The 25,549-nt window shown below is 42.4% G+C and overlaps 1 protein-coding gene across 3 annotated transcripts; it reads right to left on the minus strand.

Moving 5' to 3' along the window:
- Window positions 1-207: 207 nt before the first annotated feature.
- On the minus strand, window positions 208-24,639 carry RNF19B (ring finger protein 19B). Of its 3 annotated transcripts, none has more exons than XM_012765364.3 (9): window positions 23,878-24,636; window positions 12,760-12,965; window positions 11,075-11,216; window positions 8,397-8,559; window positions 7,829-7,943; window positions 6,308-6,448; window positions 5,161-5,368; window positions 1,827-1,958; window positions 208-1,014 (listed from the first exon to the last, which is right to left on the minus strand). In XM_012765364.3, the coding sequence occupies exons 1-9, from the start codon at window positions 24,507-24,509 to the stop codon at window positions 564-566; spliced, it is 2,190 nt and encodes a 729-aa protein (XP_012620818.2). In that variant the 5' UTR covers window positions 24,510-24,636; the 3' UTR covers window positions 208-563. The 3 variants fall into 3 exon arrangements, with proteins under 3 accessions (XP_012620818.2, XP_012620815.2, XP_012620819.2); XM_012765361.3 differs by having other exon boundaries at window positions 11,075-11,219; XM_012765365.3 differs by lacking the exon at window positions 1,827-1,958 and having other exon boundaries at window positions 11,075-11,219; window positions 23,878-24,639.
- Between the last annotated feature and the right edge of the window lie 910 nt (window positions 24,640-25,549).

Below are 25,549 nucleotides of genomic sequence, written 5' to 3' on the forward strand. Positions count from 1 at the left end.
TCTGACTACAACAGGCCAAAACAAGCCTAGCTTTGCTTCCTGTCAAGCTAGGAGTCATTGGTTTAGAGAGGACTCCCGCAGTTGAATTTAAATACAATCCTTCTTCCCTGGGATTAGAAAAACTCAGGTAGAGACTGTCAAAGACTAGTGCTCTGTTTAAAACACTTGGCTCTGTAGGACTACCCAAGCCAAGGAAAATGAGATAAGTTGAATTACGACAGAAATCTTTATTAAAATGTGTCCTCCAGTAATATGTTTAGCATACAATATACACACATACATATGTACACTCTTTGACACACCTCACAGATCGCCACCGATCAGTTTAACCAATAAATTAAAACTAAAAAAGGGGGGGGGGGAGGGCAGAGGGACTAAGGGCAAACTTTTCGTGTTTTATCTGGTAAGAAATTGCAATTTTCTCAGAATTTCCCTGGGAAACCTAGGACCAGAGAATCTTTGAAATAAAATACATAAATCCCCTCCCCACCCCCTCAAAAAAAGATTCTAAAAGATGCAGTTACAACAAGTGTGCTTCTCAGAACAGGAGCATTCATTCCACTTCATACTCTGACTTCTGCACCTTCCGGCTTCAAGACAATCTGTCCCTCAGCTGGAGCAGAGAGGTTCATATGGGCACTTGGGCTCGGTGCACCTTGGGCTCTGGGGGTGGAGGGACAGGCTGCAGTATGGGAGCGAGGGGAGCCACACTCATCTGAGGTGATGTCTGGCACATCGTCTGACTGCGTGTCAGAGCTCTCCAGGTCACTGCGGATGCTCTCAGGCTGGGCCAGGCTGATGTCCCAAGGTTTGCTGGCCAGGCAGTCTTTCTGTTCACAGCTTTGGTGTTTGCAGGGGGGATCCTCTTCACTGCCTCCGCCACCACTACCTTCTTCATTCTCTGCCATCTGAGCATGAACGTGGAGCGAGTCCTCTGTGCTGCTTCCACTCACCAGCTGGTAGTGGCTTGGTTTGGCCTCAATGTCCACTTGGATTTCCATATTGTTGCATTCTCTGTGGAGACAAAATCCACTTTGCTGAGTCATGTATAGGTCATGCTATACCTGTTGGTAAAAGCAGTTTGTGGGTTCAGGATTAGGAAATTTAAAAAATAGTTAAACAGTGGACTAGATCTCACTTTTAGCAAAAATAAAATTTTAACCTAACACTCAAATAACACAGAAAAGAGCAATTAGATCCTTTTTGCTGATTTAATATACACACATGCATGTACACACACACATACATACCTCAGCCGATCTCTTTAAACATCTAAAAAGAGCTTCCAAAATTCAACTAAGCTCAGAGCCTCACACTAGCTCACTCGAAATATAAAAGTGAAAGATTTATAGTTTTTTACTATTGTGTCACAATAGAAGAAGCCAGAATTCCTACAGCAGGAGTACCATGATAACACCAGATGCACTAGCTCCTCAAAATGAAAGAGAAATAGGCTATGGGAACCCTATTCAAGCAGAGGACGACCAAAAACCCTAGACTCACAAACATCAGTGAACACCAATCTAGCCCTTTAAAGTGCCCTGTAATTATACATTGTTGCAATAGCCAAGAAAACACACACACACAAAAAGAAATGAAAAGAAAAAACCACTAAAAGAAAGGAAGAAAGAAAGAAATCTCTAAAAATCAAGTGCTAACAAGAAGAATCAAGAGATGCTAAATACTCCAGTACGTGCTCAGTGAATTCACAAGGTATATACCCTACTAGATGGTACATAGAGCCCTGACATGAGGCATTGAACTTAAGACCTAGTACCCAACCAAAAAATGCAACCTCTCTCCTAGGCATCTGACTGTTCACATACCTGTCCTGTGGGTTGTAGGAACTGATTATGGAACCGGCCATAGCACGAGTGCTTGCGTTGTCACTAATTGCACCAAGACTGGCTGTGTCTTTGGGGAAAATTTCCTTTTGGACATCGGCTTGGACTTCTAACCTGTGTAAAGAGGGGACGTTCAAGTTAATGAGAGACCTGGGTATTCCAAGACAGTCTGCTTCCTGGCACACATCTCTTCCATTATTCTTCTGTAAATTGTGGTGATCTGTCTGATCTTCTCTAATTGTCAAACAGCTCAATTAGATGCCCACACATTTTTTCTCTTAAATACCTACTGAAATCGTCCCCTCCTTTCTATCCCCACTGCTACTGCTTAATTTCATGCCCTAAGTGTCTCCTGCTGGATGATTACAACTGGGTTCCCTCTCCAGTAGCCCCTGAGTCCAAGTCAAACAACCTCCAGACTAGTGCCAGTGTAGACAAAGACCTATTCGCTCTAACAATTCTCTCATTCCTGGATCCCTACTGCCAACAGGCATTTAAGGTTTTCCTGATCTGCCAGGGAGCTCTCTGTCCAGTTCCATTATTCACTATGGATCCGAAATCATAGTCACTCTGAATTTTTTCTTTATTTAGATATCTATACACATTTTATACCTCCATGACTTTGTACATGCTATTCCCCCTCTCTGGAAGTTTCTTTTCTCTACCAAATTTATATTCAGTCCTTAACAACAAAGTCCAAACAACATTTTCCCTCATTCTCCCAGCAAACCACTCACTTCCAACTAAGTACTCCCACAGCACCTACCAATTTATCAACTTATGCACTTTTTTCCATTCCTCTGTGAACACCACAGAAGGAGAGACCACAACTCATTCACACTTTACCCTCCCTGCCTTGCACATAATAGGAACTCAAACATTTAGCAATCAAATTACCTCCAGGCTATGAGATTGAAGGACATGTAGGAGTCAACCTCCTCCCTCCTCTTAGAGCAGCAAACTTTCCCAAAGTGTCTCAGAGCTAGGAACCCATAACTAATTCCTTTCTTGGCTCCAACACCATTTTGTTGCACACTTAAGTATTTCCTCATAATGGGTTTCACAGTCAAACCCATCTGACTCATTCACTTCCTATAAAAGAAAGGCTTTCATAGAACTGGAACAGCTGGACTGGCTAAGCTGCAGTTTCAGCAAGTCAGTCTCCAATTACGTCTGTCTGCTTATTTACAGGGGTGTTGGTTTTAAGAAAGCCCGGCAGTGAATACTCCAGCATGTGGGGGCGGGATCCCCTAACAAGAGACAAGCAAGTCAGAGACAGAGCCAGGTCAGTAGCAGCCTGCAGCTGCACATTCAAGCAGCCTCCATCCTGCTGCCTGGTGCTTTTGCTCTGCTGCTCCAGCCTCAGAAGCCCTTCAAACACGTGCGAAGGCCCAGGAAAATGAGGGAATACAATGGAAAGTACATGGAGTCAGAGGACTGGGTTCTAGTTTCAGCTCTGTCACAGAATCACTCTGAGTTGGCAGAGCCCTTCACAAAGGCCACCTACTCAGGTAGTTCTCAGATGCAGGTTCGTGCAATGGCTGTGCTAGGGCCGGGCGTGGTGGCTCACGCCTGTAATCCTAGCACTCTGGGAGGCCGAGGCGGGCGGATTGCTCAAGGTCGGGAGTTCGAAACCAGCCTGAGCGAGACCCCGTCTCTACTAAAAAAATAGAAAGAAATTAATTGACCAACTAAAAGTATATATACAAAAATTAGCCGGGCATGGTGGTGCATGCCTGTAGTCCCAGCTACTCGGGAGGCTGAGGCAGGAGGATCGCTTGAGCCCAGGAGTTTGAGGTTGCTGTGAGCTAGGCTGACGCCACGGCACTCACTCTAGCCTGGGCAACAAAAAGTGAGACTCTGTCTCAAAAAAAAAAAAAAAAAAGAGAAAAAAAATGGCTGTGCTAGAATGACCTAGGGAGCTTTATCAAAACACAGACCACCCTCCAGGCCCTACTCCACAAGACTCTAAGTTATTAATTCTTGAATAGGGGCCTGAAATATATTTTTAAGAGGCTCCTAGGTGACTGACAGGCACTCAGGTATGGGATCTAGCCTACCTGTCATCTTTTGCTTGCATTCTTCTAATAATCAAGTGGCCATCTGGTCCACTTTAAACACTTCCAGGGATAGGCAGCTCAATATCTGCTAAGGTAGCCCTTTCCTTCTTTGGGTTTTTAAATAGCTTTTCCCTATATTCTCTATACTGAACCAAAATTAGTTTCCATCTAGCTTCTGCCAAGTCATCTTAATTTACTTCTTGGCATGAGTCACATAAGTCTAATCGTTTTCCTAGTTAATGGTCCTTCAGATATTTGAAGGCAACCATCTCCCCCCTCCCTTCCTGTCCTGCTTTGCTTTACCTTTACCCCTCCCCAGGCCTCTCTTCTCTAGTGCATTCAACTAACTACTTCTCATGTAACATCTGTCATGCTCCTCTGAATATATTCTGTTTTGTCTAACTGCTGAAATGACCAAGAAAGTCACAATCTTTTTATTTATTTTTTTTATTTTTTTGAGACAGAGTCTCACTTTGTTGCCCAAGCTAGAGTGAGTGCCGTGGCGTCAGCCTAGCTCACAGCAACCTCAAACTCCTGGGCTCAAGCAATCCTTCTGCCTCAGCCTCCCGAGTAGCTGGGACTACAGGCATGCGCCACCATGCCCGGCTAATTTTTTCTATACATATTAGTTGGCCAATTAATTTCTTTCTATTTATAGTAGAGACGGGGTCTCGCTCTTGCTCAGGCTGGTTTCGAACTCCTGACCTCAAGCAATCCGCCCACCTCGGCCTCCCAGAGTGCTAGGATTACAGGCGTGAGCCACTGCGCCCGGCCTACAATCTTTTTAGTCATTAGCTTCACATATTCTCTACACAAGTTCATAGAATTGATTTTCCTTATCTATCAAAAGAGAATAGAAAGGTAAAAAGGATCACAGTACCAATAAGCCAAGGTACAGCACAAACGCTATTCAACTGAAAGCCAATGACAAGCCTAATGGACAGCACAGCCTTAGGAATTCTGTAAAAATGCCTGTTGTCCCTTCCTGAAACAGGCAGCCTAATGTAGTTGAGGGAGGAGCTGAAGTCAGGATTATTCTTTATATAGAAGCAGCTATGATGCAGAGGAAAGAACACTGAAGTGCATAAGTCACTTAACCTTTCTAAATCTATTTCCCATTTGTAAAAGTTAAAAAAAAAGATAACATTGACAATTACATCAAAATAAGATGATATATAGGACATGCCTGGCACAGAGACATGGCTCAATATGTTACTTATAATTCCAATCATTTCTGTGAGAAATTATCTGTTTACCTGCTGTATTTTCCCTTGCCACTGGAGAGAATGCCGCCACTTAGTGTGCCCCCTGACAGAGCTGCAAAGCTGGCTGTTTCACTGTAGGGACCTTGCATGACGCTGAGCCCATCAGTAGGGCTTCCACTAGTGCTCAATACACTAGTCAGGCCTTCGATGCTGCTTTCCCCAATGCTGGGATTCTTGAGAGCTCGCCAGGCATCTGCCACTGGGGATAGAACCAAACATCTCAATTCAAGATAGCACAGCAACAAAACAATCTGGTAGGCATATTCCTGCAATGACTCTTCAGAGTTGAGGATTTCCATGTAGAAAAGTAGTAAGGTATTCACTTAATGAATAGCTACTTTGTGCAGCTACCACATACCAGGTGTTTTAGCATATGTTTGTTTTTAATCCTTCTAATAACTAGGCATTAATAGCCTCAATTTTAGTTGAGGAAACTAGAATTTAAAACTAAATGACTTTGTCCAACGTCATGGTTAGTCACACAAAATGACAATTTTGATTCCAAATTCATTATCCACTTTCTACTACATTGTAGTTGCCATTTAATCGAGCAGGAAGATTTCAAAATATGTTTAGATCATGTGCTGAAGCAGAAGCTTCTACTAGGAAGCTTGAAAAACCTTTGGGGTTTTTGTGCCCCAGGTTAGTTACTATGGTAAAGAAGAAATGACACTAAAGTAGAAGTCAGAAGACTTGCTTTAGTCTCAGCCCTTGCAAAAGCTCTTAATAGATATTGAGACAAAAGCTCAAAGAAGTTCCCATTTAAGGTGGGATAATGATAGCCCCGCCCTCCCTCTTCAGAGAGCTGTTGTAAAAAGTGAGACAATAACTGTGTAAAGTCCTCTGAAAATTATAAAGTACTGTGCATATATAAGACTTTATTAAAATCACTACTACTACCAGCATATTTGGAATTACTTGGAATCCTACTAGTTTGTACCTGCCACACAGAAGCAAGTACCAGAGGAATTAACCTAATAACTCTGGAACAAAGAAATGAAAAGCTAAAAATACTTTACCCCCTACAAAGCTCATTATCTAAAGTAATCCAATGACAGTCTCCCTGTAAAATATGCTAAATTTTACTGATTTTTATCTGTGTACCATAAATTCAAATATAAATAAAATTCCTTTCCACCTGTGATTGGACCATCATCTTCATCAAACTCAATTTTCACTCCTTTTCCGTTGGCTGTGCTAACTCCACAGCCACCTCCACGACAGAGAGAAATGGGCACAACCCCGTAGACGTATGCCAGCATAATGGGGACACCAATACCTGGGGGAAGAGAAGGAAACATGTCAGCAGGCCATCAGGTTCCAACTGCCCTGAATTCTTTTTCCCAGCCTGGGCATGGACAAACCACTTTATAAAGGGTCAAAGAAAGACAGAAGATAGCTACTTGGAAGAGGTTGCCTGGTATAATAGACAATTTACTGGCTATATGAGCTTGGACTTATCTTCCCAGAGTTGTCAGTGATCAAATGAGAATGCACATACAGTGTCTACCACAGTAAATATGTTTTCATTTCCTCCCCATCTATTCACTGCTAAAGTGCTAACCTAAGAACCAATCAAGAATCAAACATTAAATGGGTTTAGGATCCTTGAGGATGTTAATTCCAAAATTTTACTGCTGTGTGAGGTAGAATGGCTTAGTTGTTGAGAGCATAGGATCTGGCCAGGAGAGCAAGGTAGTTCACACCTGCTTAAGTTCAGGAGTTTGAGATCAGCCTGAGCAAGAGTGAGATCCTGTTTCTACTAACCACAGAAAAATTAGCTGAGCATTGTGCTGTAATCCCAGCTACTTGGGAGTCTGAGGCAGGATGATTGCTTGAGCCCAAGAATTTGAGATTGCAGTGGGAGCTACGATGACACCACTACACTCTACCTCAGGTGACAGAGCAAGACTTTGTCTTAAAAAAAAAAAGCACAGGATCTAAAGGCAGACTGCCTTGATTCATATCCAAGCAAGTGACCTTGGGAAAATGACTGTACTTTTCTGTTATAATTATGCTGCTTTTTGTGAGGATTGTGAAGATTAAATAAATTAATATATGAAAAAATACTCAGAACCACTCCTGGGACATAGAGAACTACATTAAATGTTAGTTATATTATTATTATTATAAAACTAACACTCATGCCTCCCATAATACTGCGAAGCTATTCCAGAGAGGTTGCCTAGTTTAACAGAATGATGAGCAGACTTGCCATCAGAAAGACCTGGATTAGAATCTTGGCTTCAATTTAGTAGCTATGCGACCTCGGAACTATCTTCCCAGGGTTGTCAATGATCAAATGAGAATGTATGTACAATGCACACATTTAACAAATGAAAATAAAAGTACCATGGCAAGTGGTGGAGGAGGAAGATGAAAGGTAAACTAAGGATTAAAGTAATTTTCTTTAATTCAAACTTTCTATGTGCCAGATGGTGTTCTAAGGCACTAACTTAAAAACAAAAGATCCCCAACTCTGATAATTGGTGTGGCTAAAAAACTAAAAAAAAAAGTCATAATAATGGTGCCTAACAGACTCAACTACCAAGAAGGGTTTGGCATAAAATGTAGTAGTCTCTGGAAACACCTGGCTAGCTGGCTAAATTGCTACAGTCAGAAAGCTGATAGAGAGGAGTCATTATTATAATTAGCTTACCAACACTAACTGCAGCAATAACTGGGGACGCAATGACCGACAAAGTCACTCCTCCTGTGATAGCCAAATTTCTCTTGTGTTTGGAGGTTTTCCTTCCCTCATACCTGCTGTGAATCTAAGACAAAAAAATCCAGGTCAGCAGGTTAGGACATCGGTCTTTTGCCAGAGGAAAAATGGGGACAAATGAATATTCATTTATAAGTTATCTATATTAAAACATATCCTTCACCCCAAAGAGGAATCTTTCTCAAATTTTAACCTAACTCAGACCTGAAAGATATTAACTAATGCAGACAAAGTTACTCCAAGAAGGGACAAAATATAACTTAGGGGAATGAAGTAAGCATTTTACCTTTAAGTCACTGAGATAAACCAGGCCCAGGATGTTAATGAGAACTTTCAGATCTCATGGGGGTTTATGAAAATCCATTTAAGAAATTGAGGTTATCTTTATCTAAGAACCAGTTGGTTTTTAGGCAGCTTTGAAATATTATCTCCTTTTCATTTCCCTCAAACCTTTACCAAAAAACCTAACGCTAGAATATGCACACAATCCAGCATGTCTTACCTTCCTTCCCACATAAACAGGAATGCCAATGACCATGGCAGGAATGGCAATGCCAGCAATAAGGGAAATCCCCACCGGAGCACCGATCAATGTGCCCAGCTGCCAAAGAATTTTCTTCTTACGGCTCCATGGCTTCTTGCCCCAGAATGTACAGCCAGAGGGGCTGCAGAGGAAACATGCTAAAGTTAGTGTCAATATTACAAATGTAGCTACTGTCATCAGAGGGATTGATAAGAGCAGCAACCTTCTTTTCAATACGAGTGATTCACAGTTACAAGAGGTTACAGGAAATGAATATATTACACAAGACAGAGCAAAGGACAAGGCCAGATTATTAGAACCCTGGGCTCTTTTAACTTTTGATTTCTTTTTCTTTTGTAAAGGCAAGCTTCCAGACTTGAAACTCTTTTTCCATTCTTTTCTGCTGAACTTGGTCTTCTCTAATCCACCAACACAGATCTAGATTCCTTGACTGACAATACTTGGGATCTTGGATAGCCTGTGCACTTGATGTCTTAGATGATATCTCATCCAAACATTGTGTCTTATAGCTAATGAACACTCTGATTTGTGTTAGTTTTCTTGGCATATGTTCTACCACACTTAATAGATACTGCAAACCATGTCCCTGGGAAAGGATATAAAAAGAATCTGGCCGGGCGCGGTGGCTCACACCTGTAATCCTAGCTCTTGGGAGGCCGAGGCGGGCGGATTGCTCAAGGTCAGGAGTTCAAAACCAGCCTGAGCAAGAGCGAGACCCCGTCTCTACTATAAATAGAAAGAAATTAATTGGCCAACTGATATATATATATAAAAAAAATTAGCTGGGCATGGTAGCGCATGCCTGTAGTCCCAGCTACTCGGGAGGCTTAGGCAGAAGGATTGCTCGAGCCCAGGAGTTTGAGGTTGCTGTGAGCTAGGCTGACGCCACGGCACTCACTCTAGCCTGGGCAACAAAGCGAGACTCTGTCTCAAAAAAAAAAAAAAAAAAAAAAAAAGAATCTGTTGCACCTTTTATGTCAATCTGGTACTCTTTTTTTTTTTTTCCTTAGGAGATAGGTTGTCGCTATGTTGCCCAGCCTGGTCTTGAACTCCTGGCCTCAATGGATCCTCCAGCCTCAGCCTCCAAAAGAGGCTAGATGGGGTAAGCAATTTTGAAAGTAGGGATCATGTCTTATTCACCCCTGTGTCCCCAATGACTGGTACATAGTAAGTACTCAAATGTTCATTAAATTGGAAATGAAGGGTTCATTTACATAATGAATGCTGTTTGTCTTTAAATATGAACTACTCCAGAACAATATTTTAACATTATATCAATGAATTCTTTGGAAACTCACTACATGTAAGAAATTGTAAAATAGTCATAACTCCAGTCTCAAGATACTCATAGTTTATTAAGATTAGACATGTACTTAAAGTACCATTTATAGTTTAGTAAGATTAGACATGTATTATCATCATGGTGATGATATTTATAAGGAAAGAGATAAAAGAATGTCAATAAAGAAGAATGAGGCAAAGTTATATGAATGAAATGGCATTTATGTGGCTTTTAAAGGATGGATAAGACCTGAACAAGTTGAGATAAAAGGGAGATATTGGAAGGTGATGAGAAAGCATTCTAGGCAAAGGAAAGAACATTAACAAGTATGGAGGCAAGAGAGCAAAAAGAGACACAGGACACAACAAGCCCAGATTATCTGAAATATAGCATGTATAAAAGCAAGATGGAAAAAGCTAGAAAAGTAGATTAGTGCCAGATTGTAGAAAGCTTTAAAAGCCATCCTAGGAGTGAGTAAGATATGGCCTGGAAGGTGATGGAAACAGTCCCTGGAGGTTGTGGAGCTAGTGAAAAACCATGATCAAAGGGGCACAGCAGAGGAACGTCTTACAGCTTCTATATTCTGTAATGAGAGGACAACTATATCTCCTTTATTTTTATTTTTTTGTTGTTGTTGCCCTGGCTAGAGTGCCGTGGCATCAGCCTAGCTCACAGCAACCTCAAATTCCTGGGCTCAGGCAATCCTCTTGCTTCAGCCTCCCAAGTAGCTGGGACTATAGGCATGCGCCACCATGCCCGGCTAATTTTGTCTATATATTTTTAGTTGGCCAATTAATTTCTTTCTATTTTTTTTTTTTTTTTGAGACAGAGTCTCGCTTTGTTGCCCAGGCTAGAGTGAGTGCCATGTCGTCAGCCTAGCTCACAGCAACCTCAAACTCCTGGCTCAAGCAATCCTCCTGCCTCAGCCTCCCAAGTAGCTGGGACTACAGGCATTCGCCACCATGCCCGGCTAATTTTTTGTATATATATTAGTTGGCCAATTAATTTCTTTCTATTTATAGTAGAGATGGGGTCTCGCTCTTGCTCAGGCTGCTTTCGAACTCCTGACCTTGAGCAATCCGCCCGCCTCAGCCTCCCAGAGAGCTAGGATTACAGGCGTGAGCCACCGCGCCTGGCTCTATTTTTTTTTTAGTAGAGACAGGGTCTCACTCTTGCTCAGGCTGGTTTCAAATTCCTGACCTTGAGCGATCCTCCCGTCTCAGCCTCCCAGAGTGCTAGGATTACAGGTGTGAGCCACTGCACCCAGCCAAACTTTATCTCTTTGATATCCTTTTCCCTAGAGATCAGTGAGAGAATAAGACTACAAAGGCAATGGACACATTTCCCATCTTACCTGAGGTAATGCAAGTCTGAGATCTCTTTCATACAAAGCCAGCAGAATTCACAGCCACATACTGCACACGTCATGTGATTACAGCTTCCATCATTCATTTTGATAATGTAAGCACTGCATCGGGGGCATGGCTTGATGTCATCTGCTAAGGGAGGAAGAAAACATGGGCAGAAAAATACCCAGTTAAACCTCGCTTGACTTAATTATTCCTAAGAATACATACAAGAAATGAAGTGGCAGTCAAGAACTCTTGACTTAGCGTTCCAAATTGTGCAACCCACTTTACTGAAGGTTGGCTATGCCTAGACCTCAGAAATTTTCATAAAACATATCCTTTCTTATATTGAGCCGTCTATCCCAATAACTGGCACTTACATAGCACTTGAGCCACACTCTGAGCAAGGACGCTTCCCTAGAAAAAAAGATGTTGCCAAGAACAATGAAATTTCTACCAGTCAATAGGCTGGCAGATTCAAAAGCAGAATCCTACAGGAAAAATAGTCTGCAGCATAGAATTGTCTTTAAGTTTTGAAAAACCCATTAGTTCAGGAAACTAATTTTTCAAGTTCAACAAGTATCACTGTAATTTGCTGTTAACACAACCCACAATCCCTTCCCATGACACTTTCAAATTCAAAACCAAAAAAAAAAAAACCTGAGTATGCTATGTAGCATACACCTGGTCATTTTCACAGCAAGTTAAGAACTATCTTGTCAAAATGACAATGTAGGAGATTATGTGTGCTAGGAAAAAGTGAATGGTACTTCACTATTTTTTTTTTTTTTTTTGGACACAGAGTCTCACTCTGTTGCCTAGGCTAGAGTGCTGTGGCGTCAGCCTAGCTCACAGCAACCTCAAACTCCTGGGCTCAAGTGATCCTCCCACCTCAGCCTCCTGAGTAGCTGGGACTATAGGCATGCGCCACCATGCCTGGCTAATTGTTTATTTGTAGTTGTTTGGATAATTTCTTTCTATTAATAATAGAGATGGGGTCTCACTCTTGCTCAGGCTGGTCTTGAACTCCTGAGCTCAAGCAATCCTCCCACCTCGGCCTCCCAGAGTGCTAGGATTACAGGCATGAGCCACCGGCCCAGCCTGGTACTTCACTTTTTAAGTGCTAATCAGAAAGATTCTGACTAGCCTCTCCCCAAATGACAGAAATGAATAAAGCACAAGGCAAATAGTAAATTTACTCTGACTTGTCAAGGTTGGAACTGAATGTGTGACATTCTTCCTTTTAAGGTTAATCATTAATCCATACTACTGTTACTTCCTTTTCTTAAATCTATACCCCATTTCCGAAAGTGGTGATGCATTTACAGCTTGAAGGCAAATAGTACAGGTTTAACACTAATTATCTTTCTGCTCACAATGAAAATTTTGGGTGAAAAAGCCCCTAGCAACAGGACCTAATTGTCCTCCAACCTGAGACACATTACTAAGAAGGTAGAAACTAGGTAATTCAATTTTGCTGCATTCCAATTTTATGTGGGTTGGATAACCTATAATGGTCAGAGAGAGAAGCTATTTATCAAACATAATATTGAAAGTATTACTAAATGATATTTTCTACTCTCTGATCCCTGGGAATACTTGGGTTGTACAGTAAGATAAGCTCTTCCAGCTTTGAGCTCACAGAATAAAATACCAAATAAAGAGGCAATGAGATAATGCCAACTCATACCTGGTCCAGATTCTTGCCCATAACTGAGACCTGACGTGTGTTTGGTCCGAACTCGCAAAGTCTGAGCCCTCTGTTGACGGGCCATATCGCATGTCTGATTTGGATGCCATATCTGCTTGCAGTGGTAGCAGAACTCAGTCTGGCAGCCTTCTCTCTCACAAGTTAGCTTTGGGCAGCTGGCACAGCCATAGGCAATAACAGCATAACTGGGTAAGGAAACAGGAAGAGATACCAGTAAAGTTAAGAATGATCTAACCAAGACAGACATTATTCATCAGGATTAACACTGTTTGGCACCACCCCACCACCATATATGATGCAGAGAAAAGACCACACACACACACACACACAAAAAAAAAAACAAGTACAACTGACCAGTTATAAAACATATCCCATGTGAGAAAGTAAATTTCTTCTTGGGATTCCAAACACAAGTCACATTTATTTCCTTAAAAAATAGAGGGAAATATTATATCAGTCTGAATTTCTATCATTTACTCAGTCATACTTTAAGCTGCTTTAGGAGCAATTTGCCACAGCAAGTTTCATAAATAACAGGGTACAACACTATTACCTTTCGATAGTTTGCTATATTTAGAGAGATTAGAATTTGTTTACATGAAAAACTGAACATTTGTAAAGACCTATAGCAAGAACTAAAAGCAAGTATACTTTTTTCATTTTTAAGTTCCACTGTGAAGCTGATCTGACCATAGCCAGAGAGGCAATAACCTTAAATAGACTTATGATCAATGTCTCCTATTGAAGTTCACCTTATCTTTCCATACGTTTTTTTTTTTGCTTACAGCAACTTCAAACTCCTGGGATCAAGCAATCCTTCTGCCTCAGCCTTCCAACTAGCTGGGACTGCAGGCATGTGCCACCATGCCCAGCTAATTTTATTCTATATATTTTTAGTTGGCCAATTAATTTATTTCTATTTTTAGTAGAGATGAGGTCTCCCTCTTGCTCAGCCTGGTTTTGAACACCTGACCTTGAGGGATCCTCCTACCTGAGATTATAGGCGTGAGCCACTGCGCCCGACCTCCATACATTCTTTTTTCTATTTCTTATTCTTTTCAACTCAAATCTATACGTTGAAATGTCATCTTTGTTGACAGGCTCCAGAATCTAAGAATACCATGGATCTCTCTTATTGATTAATATAGCATTAAGGCCACATATCTCCCTTTTTCTCTTCTGACACATATTCTTAGTATAAAGATAAGCAATTCAGAATTTATCAGCTCTGCATCCACCATTTCTTCGAATTCATGTTCATTTACCAAGAATTAGTCTCCCACAAACAATCTAATATATTTATAAATCTTAGCCTTTCTGATTAATTCTAAACAGGTCAACTCAATGTTCAGATTTCTCTAACGAGTGGGTACTTTAAAATAAAATTTTCAAAAAAGTAATTTAAAGAAACAAATAGAAGGCACGGTGGCTCACACCTGTAATCCTAGCACTCTAGGAGGCCGAGGTGGACGGATTGCTTGAGGTCAGGAGTTTGAAACCAGCCTGAGCAAGAGTGAGACCCGTCTCTACTATAAATAGAAATAAATTAATTGGCCAACTAATATATATATATAGAAAAAATTAGCCGGGCATGGTGGCACATGCCTGTAGTCCCAGCTACTCAAAAGGCTGAGGCAGCAGGATTGCTTGAGCCTAGGAGTTTGAGGTTGCTGTGAGCTAGGCTGATGCCATGGCACTCACTCTAGCCTGGGCAACAAAGTGAGACTCTGTCTCAAAAAAAAAAAAAAGAAACAAATGGAAAACTGCAAGGTCATCACGATTTTTTTTTTTTTTTGAGACAGAGTCTCACTTTGTTGCCCAGGCTAGAGTGAGTGCCATGGCGTCAACCTAGCTCACAGCAACCTCAATCTCCTGGGCCCAAGCGATCCTACTGCCTCAGGCTCCCGAGTAGCTGGGACTACAGGCATGCGCCACCAAGCCCGGCTAATTTTTTGTATATATATTTTTAGTTGGTCAATTAATTTCTTTCTATTTTTAGTAGAGATGGGGTCTCACTCAGACTGGTTTTGAACGCCTGACCTCGAGCAATCCGCCTGCCTCGGCCTCCCAGAGTGCTAGGATTACAGGCGTGAGCTACCACACCAGGCCTCATCAAGATTTTTAAACAGAGATTATCAATGATTGTATGATTACATGTTGCCATCTGCACTTTGTTATCCCCTATTCCACCCCCAATATCCAAAGACCTCAAACAATTCATGCAAAAGACTAATAACATTTTTCTTTGTTCTACAGATTTGTTCTACAGTTTGCTTCTTTGTTTGTTTTCATTCAAATTATTGACCAAATATTGTTTATTTATTTGAATGCACATTAGATGTCCATAATAACAACTCAAGTTCTCAGGTTTATCATAGATTTTGCAAATTGATTTGAGAATGATTTTGAAATATAAATGACAATATATCCCCTATGTTATATAATACATGCTGTATTAAAACTCTTCTCGGAAAGCACAAGGTGAGAATAGGTCAATGTGTGAATGCAAATGATTCATATCCTGTAGGAGTTCTGAGCAAATTTACCCCACTTCACTGCAAAATAACTACTAAAGATAAACAATGTGTCTCCTGAAGAAAGTGACTTGCTTGCTATTTTGTATTAAATGGGAAAGTTACTAGATGACCTCAGAAAAGTATTAAGTCAACTTCTGAAGACACAAATTAAATAGACAGCCTGTCAGGAATCCTTGAACACTTCATGATCCATTCCTGCCTCACATGATGGAAGTAAATATTTAATAACAGATCCTTTCCACCCTGCTTTTTTAAAGAAGAGCATTTGATAGAATTGACAATGTCAATTTTGGGAGTGTTATTTGGTTCCAAGGAAGTGAAATAACCCAAAATATTCATGAATCCACAGCAATTTATTACTATGACAAAGAATTACTCAGGGCACGAGACTTAGCATTTCTGTTTTTGGGCGCCTGGCCAGAGCTCTTGCCTGTGACTCATACTGCATGACATTGAGCTAGTTAAAATCTCCAAACCTTAGCTTTTATTCTTCCAAATGGAGGTATAGGTGCTTGTCACCTCCAAGGGTAGCTAAACACGTTCTAAAACTGCACTTGAGATCTTGCCCAGAAGGATGGTATAAAAACATAGCCCACTTTGTCCTATTTCCCAGCCTTTGCAAATTGTATTTCTTCTGCCTAGAAATGTCTTTTCCTTACTTCTTGCCCTGGCAAATACCCATGTAAAAACCAGCTCATATGTCATCTTCTCTATAAAATCTACTTAACCTCTCCAGGCAGCTGGTTGCCTGCCTGTGCACAATTATTTTATAACACTTACCACATTATATTGGTTTTTTTTGTTTGTTTTGTTTTGAGACAGAGTTTCACTTTGTTAAATAGGCTAGAGTGCTGTGGTCTCAGCTTAACTCACAGCAACCTCCAACTCCTGGGCTCAAGCGATCCTCCTGCCTCAGCCTCCCAAGTAGCTGGGATTACAGGCATGTGCCACCATGCCTGGCTAATTTTTATATATATTTTTTTATTTGGCCAATTAATTTCTTTCTAGGTCTCGCTCTTGCTCAGGCTGGTTTTGAACTCCTAACCTTGAGCGATCTGCCTGCCTCAGCCTCCCAGAGTGCTAGGATTACAGGCGTGAGCCACCGCGCCCAGACTATCACGTTATATTGTAATTATCTGTTTATATGCTTGCCTCCCCAACCACACTGGACTTAAGACTTAAGGAGAAGTATCACCCATTGCTTCATCTCCAGGGTCTGGCACACTGGTTCAGGCTCGAAATACTTGTGTTGAATGAATGATAGAGACCCTCTCTTGTTTCTGTTGTTTGACTTTCCCTAGAGCATTCTAACTCTTCTCCTCGTCATCATTTTGCTCTAAAGCAATCTTTTCAACTTTTCCATGTATTTATTGGCTTACTACATGCTAAGCACTATAAATCCTAAAATTACATATAAACTCATTTCAGGGGTAAATCCCTAAGTTCTGAATATGGCAATTTTCTTCCCCAGTAGTTGAAAAAAGCCATCCTTGAGACCAAATCTGCCCTAACAATCTTTTATTTTTTTCTTTTTTTTTTTTTTTAGACTGAATGGGTCTGTGGAATGCCCTAACAATCTTGTTCCTTCTCTTCCATATCCTACACTGGAGCATCTCTCCTATTATGCTCTTTTAGATTAATCAAACATCCAAGCTTGCTAATTAGAAGCTAAAAGGAAGGTGTACGAAATTACATGCTGCTAAGAATACAGACATATCCCTCCAAATTCATACAACTTTTACTCATTTTATTAATTTCCCAAGTCTTCAGAAACATCATAATATGATAAGCAAAATCATAGCACTACATAACTTAAGCCCTGAAGGAAAAGTTTTCCATTAGTATATATTTGATTATGTTCCAACAGACCCTGGTAGTTAAAGAAATGTGTTCCTATATCATGTCTGGACTTCCCATCCCCAAGTCATATAATTTAACTCAGTTACCTATTTACAAATAGAACCTGATTCTATTGGATGTAAGGGTGGTAGACATGGGCCAAGTTGTCACAATGAGCTGTACCCTTACTATCTCTCTTTTTCCTGCCCTATTTCAGACCCACCTATAAGGCCAGACAACTGCAAAAGCCTCCTTCCTATCTGGTCTATTCTATTCTATACAACTCAAATTCTATTCCAGAAGGTCATCTATCATGAGGTTACTCTTTTGCTTAAAATATTTCGAAGTCCTTCAACCCTAAACTTATTTGCATGACTTAGGCCTTATCAATCTGAATCTAGTTTACCTTTCCAGATTGATCTCTAGTCACTTCCCAGATCATGCTCCCTATAATATGCATGCAGAGGCTAACCAAACCAGACTCCAGATTTAGTATTGTCATGTATTTTTAGACTTTCATGCACTTTCTCTTAACACTATGGTTTAAAACACTTTTTTCTCTATTCTCATCTTCGTCTGCACGATATAAATTCCTACTCATATTCTTGAAGGCCCAAATCAAATATCATTTCCTCTCCAAAGTCTTTCTTGAAACCATCATGAAAAACCTATTGTTTTTTCATCTATAAAAGATGCACTTGTATTTTCTTTAGTATTTACCACATTACATTTATAATTTCCTATCAATGAATCACCTGCCTTCTTTTTTTTTTGAGACAGAGTCTCACTTTGTTGCCCAGGCTAGAGTGAGTGCCATGGCATCAGTCTAGCTCACAGCAACCTCAATCTCCTGGGCTCAAGCAATCCTGCTGCCTCAGCCTTCCAAGTAGCTGGGACTACAGGCATGCACCACCATGTCCAGCTAATTTTTTCTATATATATTGGCTAATTAATTTCTTTCTATTTTTATAGTAGAGACGGGGTCTTGCTCTTGCTCAGGCTGGTTTCGAACTCCTGACCTCGAGCAATCTGCCCACCTTGGCCTCCCAGAGTGCTAGGATTACAGGCGTGAGCCAACACACCGGGCCCTGTCTTCTACACCAGGTAAAATTCCCCATCAAGAGGACTATGTCTAAGTCCTTTAAGTAACACCCAGTACTCATGCAGGTTCAACACTTTATCATTTTGTCTGCTGAATGATCACTTATCTATTCTTGCCCACCCTTCTCATCTCTGTTCCTTCTCTAAGAACTGTGCTGCTTGTATTCCTCATCTTTCTCATCAAAAATCTCCCATGCATTCCACTCTTCTGGGACCTAATTGAAAGATTTTGTACATAGAATTGTAGAAATAGTCAGAATATAGAAATCTTAGTCTAGACAAGTGAGCTCTCCATCTACTCAGAGCAAAAGATTCATTGTTAAATAAGGATACTTAACCAAAGGCAGGACAGAGTGACAACTGTTAAAGCAGTTTAGAAAATGGCAAAGAGTCAGGGAAAGTTTGAGTTAAGCCTTTAAGATGCCACAGAAAAACACAAAAACATGTTCCCTAGTGATCTAAGTTGAAGAAATTATATGATATTAAAGATTGCATATTAGCATTAACAAGATTTACAGTGCATATTAGCATGTTTAAAGACTCTAAGAAATTCATAAGTAAACGTGTTTTATTTTGTTTAACCCAATATTTCCCAAACTTACTTGATCACAAAATATTTTTCTTTCAAGTAATGCCTGTAACATATCTTGGAAAATATTCATGTAGATGAAAAATAGAAAATAAAATCAAAAGATGGCTAGAGACTATAAAGGAGCTTAAACGATAAGGGTAGATGAAATAAATATGTTCTTAAAGACATAATGATGGCTGGGCACGGGGGCTCACGCCTGTAATCCTAGCACTCTGGGAGGCCGAGGCAGGTAGATTGCTCGAGGTCAGGAGTTCAAAACCAGCCTGAGCAAGAGCAAGACCCCATCTCTACTATAAATAGAAACAAATTAATTGGCCAACTAATATATATAGAAAAAATTAGCCAGGCATGGTGGCACATGCCTGTAGTCCCAGCTACTCGGCAGGCTGAGGCAGAAGGATTGCTTGAGCCCAGGAGTTTGAGGTTGCTGTGAGCTGGGCTGATGCCATGGCACTCACTCTAGCCTGGGCAACAAAGTAAGACTCTGTCTCACAAAAAAAAAAAAAAAAAAAAAAAGACATAACGAAAAGTCATCTTCTAGGTCTGGTAGTCAACGAATGAACAGTTTTAGGGGGGATGCAGGGAAAAGTTGTAGAACAGGAGGTTGGAGCCAGGAAGGCTTCAGAAAGGAAAACCCTCCTTCACTGACTGTGAAACTTATCTTGCTCAGGGAGCTTGCTCTTCCCTCATAAAATGTACTAGGGATGATCAGAAGCTTCCTATTTACGGGTTGGTCTAGTCCAGTTGTCTGGGAAGGCCAATATCTGACATCTCCTGGGATCAGGTGGGAGGAGGGAATCTGCAGAGGACAAAGGCAGCAATGACAGGCAGGAATGGTGGACCTGCACAAAGAATTTAGGTCAAGACAGCCTTATCTCCTATTCATCTGTATAGGAGATCTGCACCTGTATGCTAGGAAATTTTCTGTTGTCTACTTTGCTCACTCCGCAGTCTTTTAACAATTCGAAAGTCTTTAAAGATTGGCAACAGGGCACTTGACAGGTAACTATTACAGTTACCTGATTTGGAGGTTTCTGAAAAGACATGCTTGAGCAGAGACTCAAAAGGGTAACAGATTGCGCCATTTATTAGCTATGAGACATTGGGCCCCATACTTAAACTTCTCTGAACTGGTTTCTCCTTTATAAAATGCATTTACCACAACCTAACTGTATGAGACTAAAATGAAATTATGTCTGAATAAGATTATAGTCTGAAGACTTTAAAGAACTATAAAAAAGTCAGTTATTTGTATTTTTTTTTTTTTTTTGAGACAGAGTCTCACTTTGTTGCCCAGGCTAGAGTGAGTGCCGTGGCATCAGCCTGGCTCACAGCAACCTCAAACTCCTGGGCTCAGCGATCCTACTGCCTCAGCCTCTCGAGTAGCTGGGACTACAGGCATGCGCCACCATGCCCGGCTAATTTTTTGTATATATATTTTTAGTTGGTCAATTAATTTCTTTCTATTTTTTTGGTAGAGACGGGGTCTCACTCAGGCTGGTTTCGAACTCCTGACCTTGAGCGATCCACCCGCCTCGGCCTCCCAAAGTGCTAGGATTACAGGCGTGAGCCACCGCGCCCGGCCAGTTATTTGTATTTTGAGCTAATTTTATCAATTTGAAAGTATGTTTTAAAAATTATACTTCATAATATTGTTCTTAGTTTATTAAATAATGTGAATGTTTCCTCACTGAAATTGGTTCTTTTATTTATGTATAAAATAAAATCTTATTCAAGTATGAGAAAAGAAAAATTCAAAACTTTTTGCTCTGTTCTACAAATATTTTGTAAACAAATATCTTAATATATGGTGTTCTCATTATCATGATTAATCACAATAAAACTAATGATCAGAACTCTGTAAGATCACTCAACATGCCCCCCCACCCTATCAAATATACACATACATATACGAAGCAGAGGAAGGTCTTGATAAATTGGTTGGCAAGAACTTTATCTGTATAGGCAGTAAAGATGGTCAGATATGGGAATAGGAGATAACTGGGGCTTAGGTTTCTTTGCGAGTACTCATCCATAATTTTTACCAGGCCCAAAAGAATAGAGCAGTTTGATTAAAAAACAAGGGAACCACAACATTCAGTAAGAACACAGAAGATATTTTTCTCCTGACATTAAAAAAGAAGCAACAAAATCACTGGCCACATTTCCAGGGAACTCAGACACCTGTTTGGAAAGTGACAGAATTTTTAATGTTACTCCCTGTTTATCTAACCACCTTCAACTGAAGATCTTAAAACACTTTGCGAACATTAGGCAAGCCCCTCCAGTCAGGAAAGGATTAGGCTTATTTCAGTTAAGAAAAATAAAGTAGGTAAGAGGCTGCCAACAATAGGAATAAGAAAAGAAATTAGATTCTAGCATCCTTGGCTACACTGAACAAAATGCACCCAAACAATAGCACCCTCAATGATGAGGGCTATGCTGACAAGCCAGTGCTTTTTATAACAAAGACTAAAGCTGGGTGCAGTGGCTCTTGCCTGTAATCCCAGCACTTTGGGAGGCTGAGGCAGGAAGACTGCTTGAGGCCAGGAGTTCAAGACCAGCCTGGGCAACATAGTGAGACCCCCTCACTTCTAAAAAAAAAAGAAAATTAACCAGGTGCAGTGTCATGTGCCTATATTCCCAGCTACTAAGGAGGCTGAGGCAGGAGGATCACTTGAGCCCAGGAAGTCACGATGGCTACGATGAGTTGTGCCACTGTACTCCAGCCTGGGCTATAGAGTGAGACTACATCTCCAGAACAAACAAACAAAAAAGAGCAAAAAGCAGAGAGACTGAGTGGATGAGTAGAAAGAATATTAGCCTTGGTTGGTGTTAAAATTAGTGTTCCAAGCCTAGTTCTATCACCTACTAGTTATACGACCCTGAACAAGTGGCTCAATTTCTTTAAAATTCAGTTTCCTTACCTATAAAACTATTATCAAATCTATCTCACAATGTTATGAGGATCAAATTAAATTATGTATGCCTGGCACACAGGTACTCAGATACCAACTTGCTTTCTTTCCCCAAATTTCACCTGAAGCCTATAGATGATACATGGAAAAATTATGAGATTGTTATAATTATTTTAACTAATTAAAAAAAATTAACTCTCAATGATACTAATCTAATACTAATCTAATACTTGGTCAAAATAAGAAATGGCCTACTTCTTTAATAACTTCCAAATCAGTAATGGTTTAGAGTTGCCTCCAACCTTGCAATGTAAGTTTCTGTTAATTTTTATTCATGTGAACAAAGACAGAGATTGATTTCAGAGAAATAAAAACAAAGGGGGAGCTTTTCCAGAGAGATGATCAGTGATGCCACATTTCTTAGTTAAAATTCAAGGAAACTCACATCTCAAAAAGGAGTTAATGTACTATTCCAAATTAACTATGCAGTGTTCTCTTAAGTTAATATTCCTTCGGTTCAGAAAATAGATCAACAGTATCTATGAAATTTTAATATCATAAAAATTAACCCTGTAGATCCAGTAAGACCACCGCAGACCCTTCAGAGAACCTATAAGGCTCTTCCTGATACTCACTAACTGAAAGTGAAATTGAGCTACCATAAACAAGGTACCTTTGACCACACTTCAAAGTAATTTAGAAACCCCATCTCAGTGTGGTTAAATAACACACCCATTTCTTTCTAAACAAGTTTGGCAGAATAAAAAAACAGAAGTTAACTCTTCTTACTCTCCTAGATACTCTAAGACAGCTCCTTTTGAAAAGAGACAAACAGCAGCATCATGGAAATCTCAAAACATCTTTGATATATAGGCTACAATTAAAAGTCCTTAACTCCTTTGAAGCAAAGATCACACAGATTTTTACTAGCATTATATTTATACACTGCAAGGAGTATCTATCATCTTTTTGTCCCCAAAACATGACACACAAGAATAAAATTCTGTCCAAGGTCACAGAGCAGGTAATGGCAGTTTGATTCCCAACCATTTATTCTTTTTTCCCAACCATTTAGATGAGACCCTTCGATGTGTGCAACCATTCATGGGATGTACTGACAGCAACAACCAGACTTTTAAAAGGCATAATGGCACATAGAGTCTCCACTGAATGCTTCAGATAGAAAAATCTTGTGGTATTAAGTCCAGCTATTGCAGATATTGCATATTTCAACTCATTGACCTTTAGAATTCAACATACATGGTGCATTAAAAAGACTGTCATCAAGAACTCAAGATCAAAGGAGTTAGGAAACACATTTGCTCCTGCTGTACCAACCTCTGCGCATTCCTATTCTCAGTGCCCCATTGATTCTCTGTACAAAGTAAAGGTCTGTCCACCCCTCACCCTGCCCAAGGCAGCAGGGTAAGAACCAGAGTGTCTCCCAATAGTTCGGTACAGAACAGATAGTGCCCAGGGTGCTCCCAGAGCTCTGCCAGTGAGCTGTCCTTTTTTCCAAGTCAGCTCAATCCCAACTTTCAGCAGTGGTTGTCAGGAAGAACACGCCTTCCCCTGCAATGATGCTAAGTCTGCCCCTAGCCAGACGGACACGCCCCTCCGAAGCGCTGCCCCCTCAGAATATTTTCATTCCTCTTTTGCCAAATATCCCCTTCGCACTCTCCTTCAGAGATACCCTCCCACCTCTGGGCAGAGGGGCATTCACCTGACAAAAAACTGCCTCTCCCTGTCTCCTGACTTGATGGACAGCTCCCTTCCCCTCACGGACTGCTCAGCCCCCACCTCAAGCCCTAGAGCACGGGTGGGGTGTTTGTTGGTGCCTTCACCCCACTAGTCTGGGCTTGCCTGATGGTTACCGGTTACCACCCCGCCGCAGTTACCGCCTTCCTCTCCCCCTCACAGGCATCCCTCACCTCCTCTCTTCTTGGGACACATACAGACACACACACACACACACACACACACACGCATGCACGCGCGCGCGCAGTGCGGAGGGCTGCCTCTCGCATGGCCCCACACAGGGTCCCCGCAGCCCCCCGCCACGCCCCTCCGCCGCAGCCCGTCGCCCCGGCGGCCACGCCCCCGCGCTCACCCGCAGTCCGGGGCCGGGCACCAGCGGCAGTCGGGGTCCGAGGCTAGGTATCGGCGCAGCATGAACTCCTCGTACTTGTGCATGAGCGGCGGGTCGGCGAGCAGCAGGCGGATGTCGTGCGGGTTGAGTCGCTCGCTGCACTCCGGGCAGCTGATGGGCACCCGGCTCTCGCTGATCTCCAGGCGCAGGTAGTGGCGGAGGCAGTCCCGGCACGAGCGGTGCGGACAGCTGAGGAGGCGCGGGGCCCGCTCGGGCGGCAGCCGCATCAGGCACAGCGGGCATTCCACCTCCTCCGCGCCCGGGCCACCGCCCTCCGCCGCCTCCTCATCGTCGGGCCCGGGCCCCGACGCCGCCGCGGCCTCCGCCTCGGGCTCGGCGGCCGGCTCGGTGGGCAGCGCCTCGGGCGGCGGGGCCTGGGCCGCGTCTGGGGCCGGGGCGGGCGGCGGCGGCGCGGCCGGGGGCGGCGGCTCGGCCTGCGGCTTGGCCCGGGCGCGGCGGCCGCGGGCCGAGGCGGAGAAGACGCTGTGGAAGGTGAGGCGCCGGCGCCGGCCGCCGCTGCGGCACTTGGGGTCGGGCGCTGCCGCGTGTAGGGATGTTGAGCGCGGCGACTCGGAGTCTTTCTCAGAGCCCATGGCCCGCAGAGGCCGAGGGGCTAGGGGCGTCCAGCGCCGCCACAGCTCCCGCCTCAGCGCCCCCCAGCCGGCGCCCGGGCCGCCGCCGCCACAGCCGCCCTCCCGGAGATAGAAACCCAGCGGCGGCGACGAAGTGGTTATAAAGCCTCCGCCCCGCGCGCCGCTGCCCACTGCGCAGGCGCTCACCTCAGACACCTCACAACCCGCGCCGCCCCTGCCGAGGGGGGCGCTGGGCGGGGCCGAGCGGGGGTGGGGGCCGGCGAGCTGGGAGGAGCTCCGCCTCCTGCCGGTCAGCTGGTTTCAGGGCAGCCATGTTGCAGAGACTCAGAGAAACCCACTCAACTGCTTTCCTTGGGGCCCGCCCCCAATTCCAGCACCCCTACCCCCATCATTCCCAAGGTGGACTTTTCGGTTTGCAGTTCCTCACAGGCTGAGGCCACTTCCAGTAGGAGATGCTTCAGTTACTTTATCTGTAAAAAGCAGATAGAGGTTGATCAGATGGTTGAATCCCAACTGGTCCGTCTTCCAATATTTCTGTTGTTTATTTAGCAAACAGCATTAATTAATAAATAATACATTCTTTCATTGAGCATCTACAAAGTGCGAGGCATTACTGGATAAGACAGACAGGGTTCCATATCCGCAAGGGATTGACAGAATAAAGTACAAATTTCTTAATATAGCACTCAGTGCTCTCTATGAGCTGAAAGACTGTATTCCTAGAACCACCTCCCATTCTATCCTCCTGGTAGCTTGGAAAATCACCAAGCTTGCGGAAGGAGGCCCAGGATTTTCTTGCCTGGAAGTGCCTTTTTTCTGTCAGTTCCCCACTCCTCTGACTGAGGGAAGACCTGAACCTTTAGGCTTCCTAATGGGAGGCATGCAAACAGCTTCAACAGCAATGGGAATGTCAAGTTAGGATTAGATTCAGTTGTAAATAGCAAAAGGAAAAGATGGCTTACAATAGAAATTTCTCTCTCTTTCCATGAAATTTAAGTCCAGAGATAGGCAGTTTAGGGCTGCTAAGCCATCCTCAGTAT

Source organism: Microcebus murinus, chromosome 2 (genome assembly GCF_040939455.1).
Source record: "Microcebus murinus isolate Inina chromosome 2, M.murinus_Inina_mat1.0, whole genome shotgun sequence".
NCBI lineage: Eukaryota > Metazoa > Chordata > Mammalia > Primates > Cheirogaleidae > Microcebus > Microcebus murinus.

Excerpts from the sequence above, each read along its gene's own strand:
- RNF19B (XM_012765361.3), bottom strand. The coding sequence starts at position 24,509 with ATGGGCTCTGAGAAAGACTCCGAGTCGCCGCGCTCAACATCCCTACAC. Across the intron at positions 11,220-12,759 it reads TGGGCAAGAATCTGGACCAG|CAGATGACATCAAGCCATGC; the intron begins GTATGAGTTGGC and ends TTCCTCCCTTAG. Across the intron at positions 5,369-6,307 it reads AGATGATGGTCCAATCACAG|TGGCAGATGCCTGGCGAGCT; the intron begins GTGGAAAGGAAT and ends TTCTATCCCCAG.